At 39.2% G+C, this 22,730-nt stretch overlaps 1 protein-coding gene across 1 annotated transcript; it reads left to right on the top strand.

Moving 5' to 3' along the window:
- The first annotated feature begins 10,137 nt into the window (after window positions 1–10,137).
- Window positions 10,138–21,715, top strand: cxcl12b (chemokine (C-X-C motif) ligand 12b (stromal cell-derived factor 1)). The gene is made up of 4 exons (XM_044346585.1): window positions 10,138–10,289; window positions 12,684–12,801; window positions 18,008–18,091; window positions 19,802–21,715. Exons 1-4 carry the CDS (start codon window positions 10,223–10,225, stop codon window positions 19,839–19,841), a joined length of 309 nt encoding a protein of 102 aa, XP_044202520.1. The 5' UTR covers window positions 10,138–10,222; the 3' UTR covers window positions 19,842–21,715.
- Window positions 21,716–22,730: the final 1,015 nt, after the last annotated feature.

Below are 22,730 nucleotides of genomic sequence, written 5' to 3'. Positions count from 1 at the left end.
CACACATGTTCGAACCCAAATACTATCCGAAATATGCAAGTGGAATATGTAAACAACCCATGGAACAACATTAGCATCAAAGGCTACGAAATAGATGGCCATGTGTTCATGTGCGAACAATCTGACATCATCGCTGGGAGGAAGTAGAGATAACTTTGCAAACGAAGCATTCAAAGCAGGCTGAAGCTCTGGGTTTTGACTTTCAGGGAGCATTTTTACACACGTTCTCCTCAGGTTTCTGAACTTTTGACCGTGTTTAACATAGACATCTGATATCATAACAGTTTAAAATATAATAGAAAATCACAAAAACCATGATATGTCCCCTTTAAAGTAAATGTCCCCGTAGCAAGCATTTATTTTTAAAATGCACTTAGAATTTTAAAGTAAATTCAAGATAAAATGGCTCTGTATTTCCAGAGAGAAGTTGTGTTTTTACATCAAGGCACTGACCATTTCTAGAAAATATTTTACAGTTAGATTTGGCAGGAAAAGGTTCTGCTCTTTGAGGTAAATAAAAAAAATATTATCTTTGAGATAATAGCTTTTTTTTGGAATATAATATCTCAACTCTTTTTAGAGTTGAGCAATAAATAGTATGCAAAGTGTTCCCCAAAAATCTTTAATAGAAGTAGAAGTCCAGGATACTGATCATCATTAGGTCTCTGTGTATTACAGCCTTGCTCAGGCAGGAATCAAGAAAGACACACAAAGTGCAAGACTTTTGATGATTCAGAGTATATTTTGGAAATAGAGTGTGTGATGGTGGTTTGATAATAATTGTGTGTGTGTGTGTGGACATATATACATATCTTCATACGTGAGCTAGTGTGTATGTTTTTTTTTTTTTTTGAGGCATGTGTCGTTCATGCTTCTGTACGTGTGTGTCTGCATGCGTGCGGATATGCAGTCTGGTTGGTCTGACTGTGTGCACTTTAATCTTCCTCTCTCTAGAATATGTTGCCAGGACGGCTGCTGAGTTCCTCTAGATCCTATCAGCTGCTAGGTTTTCTCTGATGACGGGGAGAACAGGCTCTAAATGCTCTGAAAACAAGCCTGCTGTGGTCTGTAGATGGATAGAATAAATGACTGGTAACATTAGAAGAGGCAAAGAAGGAAAAAATGTTAAAAGAGATGGAGGGGTAGAGAGAGTGAAGACAAGGAAAATAACCTAATTGGGGGAAGCGGAAAAACCGAGAAGTGAAACAGCTTGTGATGAAATGGGAAACAATGAGAAGAGTCCATTCAGGATGCTCAAAATGTCTTATATGATAATCTGCCTGGCATTCATGTAAGCTGCAGATGTTTGACACAAATGTATCCATAGTGGATCTTGAGGTGGTGCATGTGATATACAAATAAGTGAGGATGCCTTTATAAATAATATCATGAATAGTTTTTACTTATCAGTTAACTTCATACAAAGTGCAGTACACAGAGGAAACCCAAGTCTAATCAATATATGCCTTTAAATCAGCAGCAGTTCTCCTTGATACACCTGCAAACAGTTATTCGAGGTACTTTGCAGGTAGGTTGTTAGAAGCTTCTTGGAGAACTTGCGGTTCTTCTTCTGTGGATTTCGGCGTATCAGTTGCTTCCGTCTCTTCATGTAATCCCAGACTGACTCGATAATGTTCAGATCAGGGCTCTGTGGGGGCCATATAATCTGTTATATGGATCAGATGCATCACATTGCTAAATTCAGGCCCTCTAATTAGTGTGCTGGTGGTCACTTTAGAAATGATTGTTCTGTTAATAAGATTGGAAGATTTATACTAGGTTTTGATGATGGCTTTATGGGTGTTGATTGACAGATCGCTTACCTGCTGCTCTCCACGGCTCCGGGACTCGCACTGAGTTGTTGAAATATTTCAGTAAGTTTAATGTTACTTGATTATGAGATCTGCCTTGTCAGCACAGTTTAGCTAAAGTAGCTAACATTAGGCTGAGTAAGCTAGTATTTGCTTCAGCCTTGAGGTAGCTGGGAGTGTTTCCAGAGCATGAAATGCAACACTCAGCACTCCTTATCTGGTAGATCCTGGCTCTAAACGGAAAAATGGCCGCCAAGCATAAACAGCAAAACTGGGCTTAAAACTGGAAATTATTTTCGCTGTAAAGTAATTGGTAAAGTAATGTGCAATGAGTGAGTGATTGATTACATGCAAACAGAATAAACGGTCCAGTCTCCTATACGGGGGGAAATATGTTAATGGTCGACTACTCTGCCATAAATGAGTACATCTAGTGCTGTTGTTCAGTGCTAAGTATAAGTAACATGATGTTTATATAACATGGTGAAAATTGGGATCGGGAGATTGATGATTGAGATTCATCTTTAACAAAAGAGTCAGAGATCGCTTTTGTTCATTTTCAGCCATGACGACGGCCTTACTAAAACTTCGTAACCAATCAGTGTAACATAGCACCGTAACCATATCAACGTTGTGTTTGGTGAGCGGGTTGGAATTAAACACTCCTACAGAAACAGGCTCTCTGTGTTTAACACAGGAATATGTTGGCTGTTGAAACACAAACACTCTGTCAACTATTGTAGCTTTAACAGTTTGCAAAGAGAAAGTGCTTTCTGCCTCCCACCTGCAGGAGTGTGAGTTCTGGCCAGACTGGGAGCAAAGAGGAGGACTCACACTGATACTGGCCGTCCAATCTGCAGAGATCATGACCTCAGCCCCGTCCCAGTGCACTGAGGATCTCATCCCTGCCTGGCCTCAGCTCTGGCCTCATTCCATAGCAGTGCTGTGCTTGTTTGTGTGTTGATCAAGAAGTGCTGAGAAGCCAGTGAAATTACGTCTATGTGTGTGGTGTTTAAAGAAAAGTAATGTGTGAGTGCGCCAAGGCCAACAGATTTGTTCCTGATGTGCCAGACATACATCCCATTAAGCCTTCAGAGCCCTTAAGTAATTTACATCACAAAGACAGCATCCAATCTCATTTGACTGTACAAGTTTTACAAGTGAATTGCTTCAGAACAGAAAAAAAACTGCAATTTGAGCAGAGTGAACTCTACGAAAGGCTGCTGTTCACAGCGTTGCTAGATCTGGAAGATGTGTGCAAGCCAATTCAACTTTAATTTGCTAAAGCTGAAAATCTCAGCAGAGGAATATGTTCTTTAAAACTCTGCCATGTAACCTGGTGTTTTCAATTTGTCTTGGCCTCCGTCAGCTTTGGCTTTTGAAAAACTCAGAAAAATTTAACTCGTCAATTCGAAACGGAGCCCTCAATCACCCGTCGCCATGGGACTGTTGGAAAAGGAGGGGCAAACAGCGGCTGCCATTAGTGTGTCTTTTCTATCAAGAATCTCAGAGGTGAAGTCATGCAAACTGTCACATCCAGATGAAGTCTGCATGTGCTGTTGTTGACACTAAATGAGAACACCCTAAACTTTGTTTGGGTTATCATGAACACTCATTCATGTGCACACCAAAGAGGGAAACTAGGCTATTTTTGAATGACATTTGTAGGTCTGAAGTTATACATTTGCATTGCAAACCGGTGACTAATTCTTTCATCTTCAATTATATAAGGCCCCCTATCCTTCTCTTGCATTCCTGTTAACTGGAACTGTTTCACAATTTTCTGGTTCTAATCCGATGGCAACTCTTCAATTGTTGAGTTTTGACTCTGCTGATTGTTTTGTTTCTGTTGATGCAGTCTTTGTCTAGGGTCAATATTTTCTCATACTGCTGGCCAAACATTTTCTATGAGTTCATGCTTTTTCCTCATCTGTTTCCTGAGCAGAAACCTCAGTCCTGCATCACAAATAATAACCTTTATTGTACTAAATGAACATGATTAAGAAATATGAATGCGCCTGATTCCAAAATTGACTAGGGCATTTGATATTTCGCCCATATTGAAGGATTTGCGGATATTTGATTAACTTTTTGGGGGTATTGCTCCAATCCCTTATTAATTTCCCATCCTGTCTATAAAGAACAGACTTACACATAACAGACATACATACTCATTCACAGAAACAGACTCGTGTGGTTTGACCACACGCCTCTGGTCACTGAGCGTTCATGGTACATCCCATCCAATTAGAGTTTGAGTTGTGATGACTATCCCTTTATATGGCCTCCTGCTCTTAGCATTTGCCTGAGAAAAGGAGCTGAGAGCTGCCTAGCTTTAAAACACACACAGTCTCACACACTTGAATGTGCCACCAAAGGGCACCAGCACTCCAGAACGCCCTCTCTTTTCTCAGCATCCCATAATATATACAGTAAACACATGTTCTGCCCCATACAGGAGCTGAAGCCATGGCAACTGGGTCAGATACAAACCATGCTCTTGACAAATATATGAAAGACGAGACAGATTCAATGTGCTTGTCAAGCAGGAAACGAGGAGCGAGGAGGAGGAGAGCACAGGAGGGGCGGCCATTTTTTGCCTTTGTTTGGAAAAGCATCTATTGAGTGGCATTTGGTGTCATGCCAGATTCTCTCCTCCACAGATGGGCACAAAGTAAACTGGATTACTCATTGAGAGGCCTTTCTCCCATAACTGACAACCAAGGAGAGCTGAAATCTTCAAACACATTCAGGACATTTCTACCTAAAGACCAGACCTGTATTCAAATGCAAATGCCTTTATCGTGGCTCTCTGCTGGCATCCATAGCTTTCTGACTGTATGTGCTGTACATGTGAATGGGAAATGCCGGATTAAAATGGTCAAGAGGCGGACTCAATGAGGAGCTCTCTTCATGTTTTGTTAAGTGAAGACCTCTTTGGTCTTTAACAGTTGTTTCTTTCAGGCTGCTACTAAACTAATGCCCTCTGTGTGCTCATATAATACGGTGATATCAATTGTATTCTACTCTATACTAACACTACTTAAATCATTTCATAGTGTGGGATGCAACATTTTTTGTCATGATGTTTCTTCAAGGGGATATATCGTGCTTTTTGATTTTCTGTTCTTTTTGTACTGTTATAATGTTGGATGTTTTTGTTAAACATGGTTAAAGGTCCAAAACTTGAGGTGAAAGTATGTAAAATTGTTCCCTGCTAGTCAAACGCCCAGGCTTCAGTCTGCTCTGAACACTTTGTTTGCAGTGTTACCACGTCTTCCTCCTTGTGATGACATCAGATCATTTGCGGCCATCTGCTGGTAGCCTTTGTTGCTAAGGTTGTTCCATGTGTTGTTCGAGCCTGTATGTATGTAATTTTTTAAAGGACTCTTACACTCAATAGTCGTCAACAAAAATAATCGTACTTTCTTGTAGCTTCTAGTAGAGATTTGTCCACAGTGATCTGCTGATTCTGGACTCTGGAGAGCATTATTGATTTATTGATGATTAATGAACCTAAGTGTTTAATGAAAATGTTTTGTCTTCTACACAGCAGGATGCCCCATGTGGCTAAATCAAGGCGTGTGTGTGTGTTCCCCCCGAGCTGCTGAGGCTCAGGGTAAAACGTGCTAACTGATAACAGGGACCCCCCCCAAAACAAATCACATATACACACCCATCCCCCTCTCTAACCCCCCCCCTCCCCCCCTTCCCAACACACACACACCTTAAACCCCTAAACCTCCTGTTTATCCTGTTTACAGAACCCGGCTTCAAATTACCAACACAAACCCACACACACAGAAAAAAAACGCATACATATCCATATATATTAACATTTTTTCACTCAATGAGAAATCTACATGCAGTCCGCTTATTACACTGTAAATCTTTCATATACTGTGAACTATCTCAGCCACTTTATTACACTAACTAGACATATTGGGCGTAGTTTTTACTCAACACTTTCCCTTTTTATGATCTAGCAGCCGATACGTTTGGCACTCTTGAGAATCTTTCCACATGTTGATGAATGTGTGTTTACATGGCACATTTTGAGCCTCTTATACAGACCCGGCTGTAATTGTGAACTACTGTTTATCTAAGCCCAGTGGAGGGAAACCTTTCATCTGCCCTGCCACCATAAAATAAAACTCAGCACCAGACTCAAACTGCTGGACAAACACAATAAACTTTAAACCACAAAGCAATCTCCACACATAGATCCCAATAGGAAAGTCGGGATCCACTGTTGCATGGGAGATTACTCAAAAGATTAGTCCGTGTTTATTTGGGTTCATTTTTATATGTAAGTGCGTGGTGGACATTAATAATGAGTTTGTGTGGGTTTTGTTTAAGTGCTATGACACACATGCTGATGACAGATGATTATTGAAGTGGACAAAGTGCATTTATTTTATAACTCTTAAGCTCATATGGCAGATATTAATTATTCTATAGGATTTTTGGAAAGATTTTAACTTGTGTGTTCATTTTCTCTTTGTCTCAAGACTTTTTTAAAATGCAAATACACAGACAGGAAAACAGAAAGAAAAAACAACATTCAGATGTTTTTCAGCTCTCATTAAAAACCCCGATTGTTCCTATTAAACCACATCCTTATAGGTCCTGTTGTGATCAAAGTTCTGTTTTACAAGAGGCAATTGCATTTACAGTGAAATGAAAAACATTTATTATACCTTATAATCTTTATTTAGCTGATTACTTAACTCACATAGGATCGTGTTGCATGCGTAGATCCGACGCAGACCCTCCAACCAGACCAAATACCCGTCTGCTCTCCATCATATCCGTCATCATGGCAACCATTTGTGCAAGCTTGTCTATCAGGACGGGTGCAGAACAAAGAGCTGGCAGCTCTGTTCCCTGTAACCCTATATAGGGACATGAAACACTGACCTCTGACCCCACGTGTGATACAAGTGGCAGTGTTGTCCCACAGGTTGGCGGTAAACGTGCCAAACGCATTCCCAGGCCTCCCCTCGCAGCTCCTGTGGCGTGTTAGCGCTGAAGCGGTTAAAACACTTGTGACATTTGTTTTTTCGTCTCGGTAAATACAACCCTTAGCGCTGTGATGATAAGATTGACAAGGTTTTAAGGTAGTTTGGGGGATTTGGGGTTTATCTGAGCTTACTTGTAAATGAAACATAATACAGACTTGTTTTGCCAGACGTCCCATCATAGAAACATTACATCCATGGAGAAAATCCAAACATTGCTCAAGGCGTGGAGCACAAGGCTGAGCTTTAGCATGAAATCAGACCTATAAGACTTATAAACCAACATCTGTTTCCCAGCCCTGTCTTAAATGACAAGTAATGTGGTCCTTCTAAAGACGCATTCTCTACATAAATGATAATATTACCGTAATCTTCAGTTCACCCAATTTATGGGGAAAGAAAACACATACTCCAACTCAACTCTGGCCTTACCTAGCCATAGTTTTGTTTTTCTTTGTGGTGGGTTTTGATATTTCTGTTTTCCAGGTTTGTTTGTGGCATTCACAATATTGGAATATTACAAAAATCAGCAGCAGCATCTCTTTTTCAGAAACAATATCCCCAGTTTCTCTAGGTAATCCAGAGGAAACACTGTCATCACTGTTAATAGGAGCTATTTCTTTGGTAGAAAGTAGTTCCAATCAAAACTGTTGACTGTGTGGTCTGTAGATCATCTGAAGCAACTGGAATTATTTTTTCTGGAAAGACGTGTTGCTGTTGAATAGTTTAAAGTCATTTATCAATGCTGTGACATTTAATTCACCTCCATTGTATTGTGGTGAAGGCAAAGAGGTTCAATTCTGAGATTAAATACAACTAACGAGAAGTTAGAAAATATGCTTTCGTTATAATTTGCGTGATCAAAGCAGCACAACCACACAAACACAAACTGCTTGTGTTGCTTCTCGGCTTACTTACTTGGGTCATAAAACAATGAAAACTGATTGTTTGTGTGAAAAAAAGTAAGTAAAACCCACCCAAGTGATTTGATGTTTGTCTCTTGTTAGCTAAGTTTGATCTCCCCGCTGTTAATGGCAGTTATATTGGATAACTCTCTGGCTAACAGTAAACACCCTCTCAGGTTTACAGCTTACAGCAGGGCTCAGACCTGTGAATACTCTCTCAGCACGCCCCCGTGGCATGGGCCTGTAAACTGCAGGGGAGGGGTTCCAGTGTATGAATTGACAGCCAGTCTTTAGCAGTGTATGGGTTTATTACTGCTGCTGCTGGTGGTGGTGGAGGTGGTGGAGGGGTTTGAATCCTTTCCAACAGCTCTGACAGAGAAGGCGTCAAGTTCTGGCATGAAAACCAGTTTCAATTTACCAGCTGCTCAGTTCAATGCAGCAGAACAGGGTGAAAGGAAACAAAACCACGCATAATTGCACGCACGTTCGCACACACACACACATGTAGAGACATGTACACACACGCAAAAACTATACTAACTGCACAGCCACATCAACACACACACATCTGTGTCCCGTTACATTGTCGCTCACTGATTAAGACCTTTTCTTCCAGATGAAGTGTTTCAGAAACACATGAGGACTAATATCTGTCGAAAGGCTTTTATTTACCCTCCCACCTGTTCCAGCGTCCTCTCTGTTTGGACTGCATGTCTGTCTCACTTAGAGAAGATATCAAATAAAGGCAGATATTCACGCACAGCAAAAATCATTAGTGTCATCAAATCATGGATAAATTTAACACTAGTTACACTAGTGATGCACACCTTATCAGCAACTCAAATGGACAAAAGTCGAATCAGAACTCGTTAGCTTTATCTATTACTCAAAACGCAATAAAAATATTCATCAGAATTTATTTTGTTAGATTATTTTCTTATGGATCAATAGAAAAACAATCTGTTAAGAGCCAGATTAAAACATTACAGAAAACTATGTTTACACTTTTTGTATATGTATGTAAGAAGGGGAGAAAAGCAAAAAGCTACTTTTTCTACGGAGACTTGACTTTAACAGAAATTTGATGGTTTTACCTGCAGTTCTTTCTTGGGACCAGTCCTACTTTATCTATGAGTGTGTGAATCGAAATGTGCAAAGCAGGAATCACTTTATGGCTATTGTCAAGGTGGCAAGAACAATCACAGATGAGCAGCTGTCCTGCTTGTCAGAGACTTTTAGTCATCAGTGCATGAGGACATCAAACCCACACCATCTTATTATTTGAAGGAATTTGACATCCTCCCCTCCCCTGAAACAAATTCAACAAATGTACTGCAAACTGTTTTTCTTCTTCATCCTTTTGAGTTTTGTTTTAAAATAAACCATTTGAAGCTTGAGGTTTACATTTCCATCTATGATTTCGGCAAATGCAGACCGTGCTTCCAAACCTCAACTTCTTCTTTTATCGTCTTTGGCCGACAGAAAAGGCCTGCAGAGTCACAGATGTGAGTTGTTTTACATTACATTACGTTACATTATATTACATTAGTATTGTTGTTCAATTGTTCTCGTGCTATTCAACAGAGCTTCATCCTCCCAGCCTTTAAGTGTACAACTGTGACATTTAAAGAGTCCTTTATTAGCTTCGTCACAGAGCAGACAGTGAAAAACTGGTGGTAAGTCCAGAGGAGCTCAATAAAGACATGAACCAGGCGTCAGGGATGGGAGCAGGGCCAGATGACAGGGAGTCAACCGAGCGAACTGGGAAAAGGAAAGAGTCAGCAAGAGAGAGAGAGAGAGAGCAGTCTGCGTCCTAGTAAACAATAACACAACACTCAGCTGAAATATACAACAATATTAGCCCAACAGCAGGGAGCTCTGGCTCTGAAAATAGTCTGTGAGTGATTGGTGGGAAGTGGTGGAAGCTGCATGTACTGTGTGTGTGCTTGCATGTGTATGTGTGTGTGTGTGTGTGTGTGTGTGTGTGTGTGTGTGTGTGTGTGGCAGATGGCAAGAAGACAATAGAACTGGACGACAAAGAAGGAGAAATAGAGATTAAATAGACAAAAGGGAGCAAATTTGAGAGAGAAAAGGCTGAAAAATGGAGATAAATCAGTGAAAAGGGAAAGAGAGAGAATTCTCCTCAGACTTTCTCCTTGATTCCCAGCCAACACATTAACAATCGAGGAAGTCTCTACTGACTCGCCGCTGCTCCCTCCTTCTCCTCCCCTCCCTCCCTCCTCCCCTCCTCTCACCTCCTCTCTCCTCTCCTCTCTCCTCTCATGCTGGGACCCCCCTCCCTCCTGAGAAAGTTAGGACTCCCTCCCTCCCTCCCTCCCTCCCTCCCTCTCTTCCTCACTCACTCTCTCTCTCTTCCATCTGAAGATTTAACACAGCGCAGAGCGGAGCTGGCGGTCACAGTTGTGCCCTGGACTGTAGCAGAGAGAGAGAGAGCAGCCCTCCTGCAGCCTGATTGCTCACCACCATGGATGTCAAACTTCTGGCACTGATGGCTCTGCTGGCCGTGGCCACACGCATACCAACCTCCGACGGTGAGTTCAGGAGTTTAAACTTTTTTTAGTTGAGATAGTTTGTTGGTTTGATCATCTTTGAGGGTTTTGACAGGAGATGCTTTAAATGTAGGGAAGGGATTTTTATTGCTTTGATGGTCTGGATGCTGAGGATTCTGACGTTCAGCTTGTTTGTAATCTTGATTATGTTGGACCTTTTTTTTTAAATTTCAGGATTCAGACTGTAATAGAAAGCAGCTGAATGTCTCAAATCCTTTTGGCTTCATGTTTTAACTTCTTTTTTGTTATCTGAAAAGTAGAGTTTTGGTGTTGCTGATTGTTCTTTTTCAAGTTTTATTTATCTAAACTTTGATGGTTTGATGGTGGATGAGTTTGATTTGTTGCAGAGAGGAAAGGTACCTGACTCCAGCACTTCTATACTCTGCTTTGATTTTGTTTTGTTCAGACATGGAGAAATTATTAGCAAAAAGTAAACTTTTATTACAAAATGATTCATAAATTACTACTACTATGAAATAACAACTTTGCATCATTATTGAAACTCTGTAACATTGAAAGGATATTCTTTATAAAAGAAATCAGGCAAAAATTGTTGCGAGTAATGATTTTATTCAGTAAAATCCTTCATTTATCAGATGCAGTTTCCACAGTGACCCCACACTAGCCTCCCCGTATGTTACTTGGTAGGAGACACGCCAGGGTGTCGAGTCGCCTGCCTGCGTTATGCTAAAGTTGTTGTTTCGACCCAAGTGAGACCCCTGATTGCATATTAAAGAGTTAGATCTAAATGTGTGTATTTGCCTTTTCTCTGTGCTTTCTTTTAATTAGTTTCTAATTAGGGATAAACAATGCGGTGGTGATAGCAGTGGATGCTCGCTTCTGGCCCTTGTGCTGCTTGCTGCATAATGATCCCTTTAGTTTGCATGAGAAAAGACCCTGAATGGGTGTGAATCATTAGGCTGATATTACTTGGATTTAGCCATTTGTGGCAGGACATTTGGTGTTACATTATAAACACGCATATAAATAGGAACGTGTTGAACCCCAGAATAAAGGTCTGTTAGTTACACTCGATGAACTTGATTTTGTTAATTGGTGTTTATCTGGGCAAGGAAATGGTTGATAGAAAGAATGAGTTGTTGCAAAATATCTTCAAAATCAACATCTGCTCCCGACTCTTGATGATTTCTTGAAACACACTGCAGCCTCAACCCATTGTTAGTAATATATAAAGTGAGGCACTAAACCATTAAGACTATTTGGATGGATTCTTAATTCATTTTCAGTTTTATTGCACAGTGGTTCCTTTCATCTTCTTTTCTGACATTTTTACAACCATAATTTCTTTGGAAAATCTACAAGCTGTATTTTTAAAAAAGGCAATAAGTATAATCAGTTTGTAATTTTGTGTGTTTAGAGTTATTAGCGTGCATCTGTGGTGCACTGGGACCCCACAAACCTCCACGGAGGCACGGGGGTGATTTGTAATCATTTTAAGAATGTACTTGATGTGATTTCCATAGAGGCTCTGGATGCTGTCTGAGTACTCCCTCATAAAAGAAGGGGAATATTGGAAATTGAATGTTGAGGACCCTTCTCCATTAGAGTGGTCAGGGTGAATGCTTTGGGAGTGAAAAGCTAAAATTCTGCATGTGTGTGTGTGTGTGTGTGTGTGTGTGTGTGAGTACAAGAGAGAAAGGGCTAATCTCTTTTTAATGAACATGTTGTTCAGGGCAATAGCAGGTAAACTCATACGTTCCCATGCCTTGTAAAGACTTGTTACAGTAGATTAAACATGCTTTTAATTTGTCCACTGAGGGAAGTGATGCATATAATCACTACTGAGATGTCTGACTGTATTTGAATTAGGACTTTAATTGATGGTGATCTAAATATTTAAACCCTCATATGAACCACAATGATCCTTCTCAGTGAGAAATAAAACATTTTTACCATTTAGCAGCAACTGAACAGCATAATCATTAAATTAACTTATTTCCTTATTTTTTTTGTTATATATGTATTTTTATTTAACAGGCTTTAATATGCTTAAATATGATCAAAACCTTTACACTGAGATCAGTTTTCTTCATCAGGTTAACAGTATTGTATTGTGAAGTCTGATTTCTGCTACATTTTGTCTGCTCACATATTATTTAAAGTGTGAAGATCTATATAACTTTCTCTATATTAAGCTTGGGTTAAAACCATAAAGTGAAACAAAATTGAAATGTGCCTTGTTCAATATATTTGTTTAGCAGAAACTATGCTGAGAACCTTGAGCAGCATCATCATGTCAATGCCTGAATGCAATGCTGAGCAGCTGAAATTACACTTTATTTCCACAATTTACATATTTCACATATTCTTTTTTCTTATGCCTGTTACACTCACACTGATCTTGTGTGTTTGCAGCCAAGCCCATCAGTCTGGTGGAGCGCTGCTGGTGTCGTTCCACCCTCAACACGGTTCCTCAGCGGTCCATCAAAGAGCTCAAGTTTCTCCACACACCCAACTGCCCCTTCCAAGTCATGTAAGTCAATGAGTCCAAAATTATGGTCGCAATTAACTTGAAGAAATGTGTTTTGCTGATGTCAATGTTGGATTATTTGGATTATTTGAATGATGACTCACTTATATATGCATATAGATTTCCTCACATAGATTCATTTGCAGTGCTTCAGGAAGCCAACAGTGAAGTAAACAAATTGTCATGAGTTTCACATCAGAGCTGCTTTTCAAAGTGAAGTCAAGCTTCTGGTATTTTGCAGTCAGTTTGGCCAATTTCCTAGCTATGCAAAAATATAATGCCGCAAAGACCATGGCCACTCTCCATAAACAAAAGGTTCATCCAGCTGGTCAGACTCACTAACAAATGAAATCTTTGTTTTAACTGGATGCTCACGCATAAGTATGAAATAGTGTGCTGGCTGGTCTGTGGCTGATCCTCATTGGGTGAAGTGCTCTGCTGGACATGAAGCCTCCTCGATTACGTGGCTGAATGCAACATCCTGAAGTCTTGTGTGTTGAAATCAGTTGTTGAGTTTTATTTAAACTACCAGAAGTAGCGGTAATGTAATATGATGACTGCAACGTGACGAGTGGGATCTATGTGATCTCATCATACGGTATTTGATATCTCTACCGTACGAGTGAGTGTGCTCTCTCACCCTGGACGTCTGTATGGTGACATGCAGAGAAAAAGTGAATGTGGGTGCAGGGAATCTTTATGAACATAATGAGTGGTGATGTACTAAATGATGACAATAACAGGAGCACTGCAAGAACACTAAAGGAGTATTCATAGGAATAATTATCCACATGTATCCAATGGCAACTAAAATATTTCATATATTAGAACATTTATTTAGTGAAACACACTCACACATATGCACACATACATTGTATAATAAAGGATTTAAGGACAGAGATTGTCAATAATCAGCAGTTTTATCTGTCAATCAAACAACACCATAAAAATGTAGAGAAAATAGCAGTTATGCAAAAATCATATATTCAAATCCACTAAAATAATGTCCTAAAAAAAGACATATTTGCATCGTTAGCTGATTTGTAGTCTACCTGAGCCGACGGCCCTTTTTTGAGCCTCTTTCTGTTAAAATGTAGATTATTGTGCTGATATCTTTTTCTGATCTAATCTATTATCGAATCTATTTAATTAATCGAATCGTCTTTATTAAACTGTTATTAATAGCGCCACAATTTTGATATCTGTCACGAGACATATTCTTGTCTATATGTTATAGGCCTAGTCCTTGATTTTTTTCCCTTTCATGTTTACTCATTCCCCTCACTTTCCCTCCTATTTGGCATAAAATATAAAATATCAACGCATGAATGAAAGCGATTGAGAGTAGATGTGTGAAGTATAGTGTGAATATCCCTCTATTCTTTCCTGAATGAGCGGCCTGAGTTTAAAACAACATGATATACTCAGAAAGAGGAAAGCGGTGACGGCCAGAGCTCAAGGGGGCCATTTATGTTTTGCAAAGGAAGCAATAATTAAGGGTCAAAGTGATTACCTTTGTGTTTCTGCTGACCCCCCGTGTCCCTTATCCATTCTTTTTTTTTTTTAATTTCCCGCCTCATGCGCAGTAAATTGAGTATAATGTCACTGGTCTGGAACACATTAACTAAAAAGCCTCATTCATTTGTTTGCTATAGAAAAAGGGATAGCAGAAGCCTCACAGCCCAAAAGGCTAAAAGGCTGTGGGGCTTCTGCCAAGAAGGAGCGGGGGCTGGTGACTGTTGGAAGGGGTGACTGAATGGCAAAAGGTCAGAGAGGACACGCAGCGCTCCGGCCAGGCCACAAACTCCCCCTAACCTCCTTCCAGAAAACTGCCAGAGGAGTCAAGAAGTCATTTAGACGAGGAGGCCGCAGAGCCACAGGAGGGAAATGCACAGCGCTGCTCTGATATCTCTATTGAGGCAGATGAAAGGGAGCCAGTAACACTATACCGCCTTTGCCCCCCAATCCCCAACCCCCCAGTGTCCCACTGTGTGCCCCCATCCCACCCCCCACCCGTCCCAGCATGCTGTTGGTATTAACTTGCTGTGAAGTAATTACTACCTGCTGGTTGTGGAACTCCGGCCCTCAAATTCCAGCCAAGTCAATTAGGGTTTAGGCTCTCAGTTGGTCGGCCAGACAAGCAGACAGATAAACAGGATGAAGGGAGACACATCAAAACAGCAGAGAGCTCCCGAGCGGATGAGCTGACCACCCCTAATAAAATAAAAGAGGAGGGGAAGAAGGCGACATCCCAAGAGGAAAAGCAAACACAGATCCAGTTACTTAGCTGTTTGGCCTGCTGACTCACATGTTAGTTTGAGGGATTTGAGGCTGATGCTTGGATTGATGCTCCTGAGCTACTCTTTTAAGTTCAGAGGCCATTTGCTCATTTGCTCGTGTGTGTGTGCGTATCTAAATGAGGTGAGGAATTGGGGAGGTGGCATATTAAAGGTTCAGAAAGCAGTTTGAGGTGGAGAGGAATGTGTTTAAATTTGCAGAGTTGTGTGATGGAGAGATGGAGGGAGGAGAAAGAGGAGCAGTGAGGCGCTACACCTCTAAGTTGTTAACTCTCATACACGACCTTTTGCCGCCGAGGTGTGAGATCCACATGTTTGGAGGGGGGGGGGGGGTAGCCCAGCGCCAAGAGGGTCTTAAGAAGGTTTAGCCCCCTCTGTTCAAGCTATATGTATCTATAGAAAAATAGCAAAAACAACAAAATTATTGGCCGAGATACGTTTGGCATCGTTTATTTCAGAACAATGGATAGAGTTGCTGTTGTTTCAGAACCATGGACAGTGCTGTTTATTGTGTGTAGGGGGTGCGAGCGCCACATATGACCTGATAAAAAAAAAAAATTTTTAAAAGCTGCTGCTGATTTTGACAGAGAATCATTCATTTATTCAAAAAATATCCTTATGTGAGTGCTCTGATTGTGTGTGTATTCTTCGATTTTGAAAAAGTAGCCTTATGTTGTTATTTAGCCTTTTAGAGGTTATTGCATGTTTTTAATGAAAAAAACTGCCCCCTTGCAATTTTTAACGGCCTCCTCAGTCACTTCATCCAGCCGCCAGGCCTGTGCAAGATCCCGCTGGATGCCCCCCCCCCCCCACTCGCCCCGCCGCATCTGAAACTTGACCAGCTGTGTCAGTACAAATCCTCTCCTAAATATTTGGCGCAGACACCACTCGCACTCTCCGTAAACCGCAACACAGTTCATCATTAACTGGAATCATTCTGACGTCCCAGCAGCTCCTGCTTCAGTCTTACAGAGCGTATAATACCCATCCTCACCAACAAACACAATCAATCGACTGCTGAGGCGTAAAATCTCAATTTTCTCCAAGCATGGAGGAGAATTCATATTTTCACATGTTAAAATAAATAACACTCAACACACAAAATGGTAGTGTTTGTTTAGTTTTGAAAAAAGGAGAAAAAAAGGACAATTTCAAAATTCACACTCAGCAGGGGCAACAAAAAAATAACATTTTCTTTTATTAATTTAACCTTTATTTAACCAGGAAAGTCTCACTGAGTTTAAATAAAACATTTTCAAGGGTAATAAAACTGAAATAACACTGAATTAAAGACAAAGAATATAAAAAACAGACAGACAGATTACACAAAATATGCCACAAATCAGAATTAAATAGAAATGCAATCATTAATAAAATTTCTGATGCAATCATGTAAAAGATTTAATCCCAGAAACAACTTAAATATCACATTAAAACAACCTACTGAGATAATAGTGACAGTGATTTAAACAGGCTTTCTTTTATACATAGATATTATAGATAAACTCTTTTACAACTCCAGCTTTAGCTGTTTTCCAGTGTCCTAAAAGAATTGTTACACCTTTTGATGTGTAACATGAGATTTATCCCATAATAATTAACCTAATTTAAGGCAACATCAGTGTTCACCCATCAAAATGCCTTCCCCGGATACAAAGTCAACATCGAACTGTGTGTTGAGTTGTTTTGTGTGCAGCGTTTAGACAGCTTTACAAGGTACAGTAGAGTGTGATCCGTGTTGTGTGCCTTCCTTCCAGCTGTGCCTGAGTGGAAACAGAGAGCTGTGATTTTTCACCGCTGACTGGAGGGTGACAGCCTGTTATGTGCAGTAATCCTCTGGTTTTTTCAGCTTGGATGTGTTATAGGATGTGCTGAAGTTTTTAGAGCTTAACTGAGGTGTTTCTGAGCTCAGCCTTCATAAACACTATCAAATATTATCCTGACATGTTGTGGTCGTTTCAGCTGTGCTGTGCCGTAAATGTAGGAGATATTTTTATTTTATGTTATAATTATAATTAAGGAAATTTGGTGTCTTTTTTATCTGAGATAACGCAGGTTAGTTAATGTTAAATTAAGCAGACACAGTGAGATCTTTACCTCTTGGCATTAGGGTGACAGTTTGTTAGAAGCAGTAATCCTCTGGTTTTAACTGAGATGTGTTTTAAGATGTTCCGGAGGTTTTGGAGATTAACTTGCTATTATTGAAATGTGCTTTCAAAAAAAAAAAAGAGAAAAAAAAGGATGTTATTGTGATTTATTAGCCACAGATAAAATTAAAGACATATACAGTAGGTACATCATTCTTAATACAGCATTTTGAGAGCTCCTCCATAACATAATCTTTATAGTGCTTTAGGGAATTATAAATGTTGCTTATGGCGCCTTTAAGTTTAAAGGAGCATACCAGTGGTTTTGCATGTCTATGTTTACCAATAGGACCAACTAAGGAATTTAAATGAGCATCTTTAAGGATCAGCGTTAATTAAAATGCCAGTCGAGGTTACTGAGAGGTCATGTTACAGTTTGGTTGACCACACAGCTAATAAAGTAGATAGCATCTCTAACTGTACACCACCACCGGATGCTCGGCTACAAAGGAAGCCCAGAGGTGAAAATGCTCTCTAGTGCATATCCTTGAACCTGATTTATTACATGTGAGTTTGGATTAGACTCAAATACTCTTTTTTGTATCCCTGCTCCTCTTGCCCCTGCTATTATTTATAGGTGAAAATAAAAAGCATTAATACAAAGTGGGGAGTGTAAAAAAAAAAAAAAAGCCTGTGTTGCAAAATGGGATTATCCTGTTTTGACAGTACAACTCATCCTGTGATTACAAAGTCGAGACATTTTAGAAAAATTACAGAGAATGTGGCGTCTAATCCGTCAAATTCTGCTTTTTTTTTCTCCAACAGTGCCAAACTGAAGAGCAACAGGGAAGTTTGCATCAACCCAGAGACCAAGTGGCTGCAGCAGTACTTAAAGAACGCCATTAACAAGTAAGAAAAAAACTCCCTCTCTCTCTGAGCAGACACAAGCATCGCTGACAAGGACAGAAATGAAATACAGCACTCTTCTCAGCTGAGTTTAGAGCTTGCAAAGAAGAAATAAACCACCGTTAAATGTGGCCATTTCTCAGCGTCTTGCTGACAATTACTCTCTGATATCGCTGACTTGGTTGATGTAAGAAGCTGAGTTATCATCTGTGAAATTATTAGCATCAAGTAAGAATGGTGATAAATCTGCCACTGGTATCTCTGCTTCCTTCTTTCTCACAACCATATGTCTGAGACTTCAGCCGAGACTGTGAGAGAACCAAACGCATCATTGTGTTCATCATTTTTTACCCTGTCAGCTCGCTCACAGTAATTAATGCACCTAAACACAAACTGTGTTTTTAACTTTTTTAAAGGTGTTTTCCACATAATTATCATGCACAGAGTTGTCGTGGTTTAAGAGCAGCACTGTGAGAGAAAAATGCTCATGATAAAAACTGCAGCAGCTCCTTCAGTTTTTAATGAGCTATGCAGTTAAAATGTGCCCATTCCCCATTTAAAAAAAAATGTTCCCAGTATATCTGGCCGTGATTATCGCCAGGCTGCATGTCTGCTTCTTAAAACACCATAAACACTTAAAGTGCACAATGTGAATACAAACAATAAAGCAATTTATGAGGATTTACAAGATATTGTTAATTGCCTCAGTATGAATACATCATTTTAAGAAAATGCTGCAGTTCTGGTGTTGGAGTTATCACAGTTCATTAAAGCCAATTGTTGCCTCCTGAAACCTCAACCTCTAATATTCAGAATACTGGAAGTGTCTCAACACCTACTGTATATGAGAATCAAGTATTCAGCAGAACATTTCCAGTGTTTCGGTTGAGAAGAAACCTTATTTTGAAGCTTTTCCACCAGGCATTTTGAGTGTAAAAATGTGTGAATGCATGAAAACGATTACAACTGTAGTTACAAGGTTCAACATGGGAACATTAAGTGTGTTAATATAAATGTGCTTGCACTTTATAGATACTCATGATAGGAGTCAAATGCATCCTGTACATGCATAAAAAATATGTTGCTTGCAAGAATGTGTATGTGTATACGTCATCATAAAGGAAATCACAACCTAAATTATTCTCATTTTAAACCCTTGTTTATAATTTTTTTAGCATGGCCCTTCTTTGTCAGTATCACCTTTTTTCATGTACAGTTACAGTTGCACATAAATTACATTTATCTAATGATGTTCACCTATAAAAACAGCACCATGACTGCATGTACACTCTTTTCATCAGTGCCCTGCTGTATATTCAGATCTTCTATTAAGATGCTTAATAATCTCCCTATAACCTTTACTCTTCCTAAAAGCTTCCCAATATATTTTCAACAGTATGCATCATAAAAATATTTTACTTAAGCTCATTCAAAATCCTTGTTGTACTGACAAACATTCTTCACACCCAAACAAATTTAATTTGAGTCTAGATAACAAGGTTTCCAAAAATCCAAAAAGTTTAAAGAAAAACTGGAAACATAAGGATTCAAGTGGTTAACTAAATGTTCAGTTGTTAGCCAGACTAACTATCATCGACTGGCATTTGTGGGTTAAGTTTAGCTCTTCAAACTGCAAGACATCCATCCATGTTTGTTTATAATACATCATTAAACTGGATTAATGAAATCTTACCCCTATCAATCTCTCTCCAGGGTGAAGAAATCCAGAAGACGCAACAACAAGAAGAACTAAAATCAGGGGATGTACGTCGTCAGGCATCCTCAGGTTGAACCTGTATACCTCCCTACCACTGCTCTGGATGTATGTAAACACGCTGTATGTACCCGTCCACCTTTCTGGACCGCTTGTGGAACCAGCACTTCACCGCCAAACTGTGCCATCCCCAGCACCGCCGCCGCCGGGCCCTCTGGACACCCACGCAGTCAACCCTCCACGTTAGCACCAAGTGCAATTACACCTCGCCCCTGGGAATGATGGGACACATGTCGATGTCAAATATAAGAGTGTGAGTGCTGGGTGATTGACACAAGAGAGAGAAAGTGTATTTGAATGTGCTTCACATGAACTAACTGTGTGTCTGTTTAAAGTATTTTCTTACTTCACGCAGCTATAAAGGGACCATTTGAGCTTTCTGTCTCACACACAAGGCTTTGTGGGTAGTGCCACCTTCACTTCATGTCAGATTAACTATAAATATGAGCTGCTGACTAAGAAATATATTCTCATTAGTCTCCTGGGAGGAATTATGACTGGGACTTTGTTGGAAAGTCCTTTTGATATATAGGCCAGACATTGTCATTTATATAGGCCAAGTAAAATGTATCAGTTATTCTCATTCAGATGAGAATAACTGATACTGATACAAAAGATGTAAGTTTTCCAGACTCAAATGTAAAAGCCTCTTCTGATAGGAAGTGAATGTGGCATTACTCCAGGACGGAGGCGTCATGGGACAATTCTTGCATTGTCTTGAAGCTGACTGCACCATCAGGAACTAAACAGAAGCTCACACACAAACTACTAAGAAACAAGCACTGATCTTATGGTGCTATATATTCAGTATAATGGGTTTATATTAATGGATTTCACTGTTTATTTTATGCAAGATTTAAGAAGGGTTGTTGTGACTCAGTGTCTTGAATTATGTTTTTGCCAGTCAGAAAACAAGAGAATCATCACTTTGCAAAACGGTGCTGTTGTTGGATATAAAAAAACAAAATATAAAGCTAATGTTAAGTTAAGGCCATACTGTACTGAAAATGGAATGAAACACTTATCAATGCAGCTTTTTATTGACTGAACATATCAGTAAATAGAGACCAAATATTTATTCAGTAAGACACTCAACTTAAAGAAACCTGTGAACTTCAAAAAACATAACTTTGTAACATAATTCCTTGGATTGTTTGACTTGTTGGAAGTAGTTTTTTACAGCTTATCAAAGGGACTGGGTAAATATATATCAAAATAACAGAGCAATTAAACTGCAGTATTTTCATACCAACACCTGTCCTTGGTAGGAATGAAAAGCTAATAAATTGTGACAGAAAACAGCTGACTGACAAACGTCACAAAGGGAATGTTCAGTTCATGGTGGCAAAAAGAAAGTTTGATGATCCTTTTTTTATATATATATATATATATATACAATATATATATATTTGAGCCACTTTATTATCAAATGTGTATTTTAAATGTAATTGTTTTATTTTTATATTGTGTATAATCTTACTAAATGCTTTTTTAATGCAACATAAAGTAGGTGGTAGCTACTAAATGAAGGCTATTCCATAAAGTGCAAGAAACAGTATTAAATTTTCATTTTTAAGGTTTCATGCAATATTTTACACATGTAATTTGTAATGATTTGTTTGCAAATGTGATGCAACACAGTATGCAATACATCCCTCCTCCAAAGATCTTTTATCAGTTTTTTTTTTTTTTTTATAATTTTGCTAAAAAAAAAAAAAAAATAGCCAAACAAATGAAATACTGTCCTCCTGTTTTCTTGTTCTCTCCATTGTATTTCCTTATAAGTCAATCTGTGAAGTACCATGCATGAACTGAATAAAATCTGTATCTGCCCAACACATAGTGATTGAAAATAACATCTGTTGTCATTGAGTCGTTACAAGAGTCAGGAACCGTTCAGCTCAGCTCACAAGTCGTCCCTGTCAAACACATGATTTGCTTTTTTTTAAAGTTTTACTGAGGTTGATGTATGATGTGTCAATAAAGCAACTGAGCCAAAACAGAACAAAACCTTTGAGTTCAGATTCAAGTGACCAACATGTGCTTTCAATTTGAACACTCCCAGCACCCCACGGGCTTTCTTTTCAATTTCACTCAACCGCCGCCAATGCCGCTAAATTAGGGCCTTTTTTCCCCTTAAAATTGTTATGGAAGTCCTGGTGGTCATTGTTAGGTTCTTTGTTTTGTTTTGTTTTACATGGTCTGTTTGCTGACTGCCTGGTTAATGGTGATAATCCTATCAATTCACAGCTGTAGTGCAATAATCCTGTAAGTGTAATTCATTTCCCATTAATGTAATACAAGTTAATGGCCATTAATTTCATATGATTATACTAATTTGTTTAAACACATTACTAAATATACTGAAAGTGTTCTGATATCTAATGATAAACTTCTAATTTTATCCATTATGAGAGTTCATTCAAAGCACCATCCACTCCTAAATTTGCTTATGAATTAATTGTTTATTAATTTGTTACTTCTGAGAGTTCAACCTTCTTGTTGTATCATGTGATAATTATGGCAATTACAGTAAAACATTATTACCATTTCCCATTAAGTAAATTAATGGGATATGTATTTACTACACTGTTAAGAGCATTTTTTTCATTAATGATTTATGTTAATATTTAGTTTTCTTAAACAGAATTAAAGTGCATTTATATTTAACCCTTGCAGCGCCACTCTATTGTTCCTGTAGAGAACATTTAGCATGATCAACTTGTGTCTGCCAAACACCTTTATCATCAGGCGTACATGCCACTGGACCTTTTACAGACAATGTTCGGAAAGTATGTTCCCGACTAAATATTCACAACAATTTGACATGTCAAAACACATTCAGGTTCATCACATTTACCAGCTACT

This window comes from Thunnus albacares, chromosome 3, assembly GCF_914725855.1.
Source record: "Thunnus albacares chromosome 3, fThuAlb1.1, whole genome shotgun sequence".
Lineage (NCBI taxonomy): Eukaryota > Metazoa > Chordata > Actinopteri > Scombriformes > Scombridae > Thunnus > Thunnus albacares.
Note: the sequence above shows the minus strand (reverse complement) of the source record. Positions and strands in the feature narration are given on the sequence as shown.

Bases quoted from the DNA above. Each gene is read 5' to 3' on its own strand.
- cxcl12b (XM_044346585.1), top strand. From the start codon at position 10,223: ATGGATGTCAAACTTCTGGCACTGATGGCTCTGCTGGCCGTGGCCACA. The intron at 10,290-12,683 runs GTGAGTTCAGGA...GTGTGTTTGCAG, and splicing joins ACGCATACCAACCTCCGACG to CCAAGCCCATCAGTCTGGTG. The intron at 12,802-18,007 runs GTAAGTCAATGA...TTTCTCCAACAG, and splicing joins AACTGCCCCTTCCAAGTCAT to TGCCAAACTGAAGAGCAACA.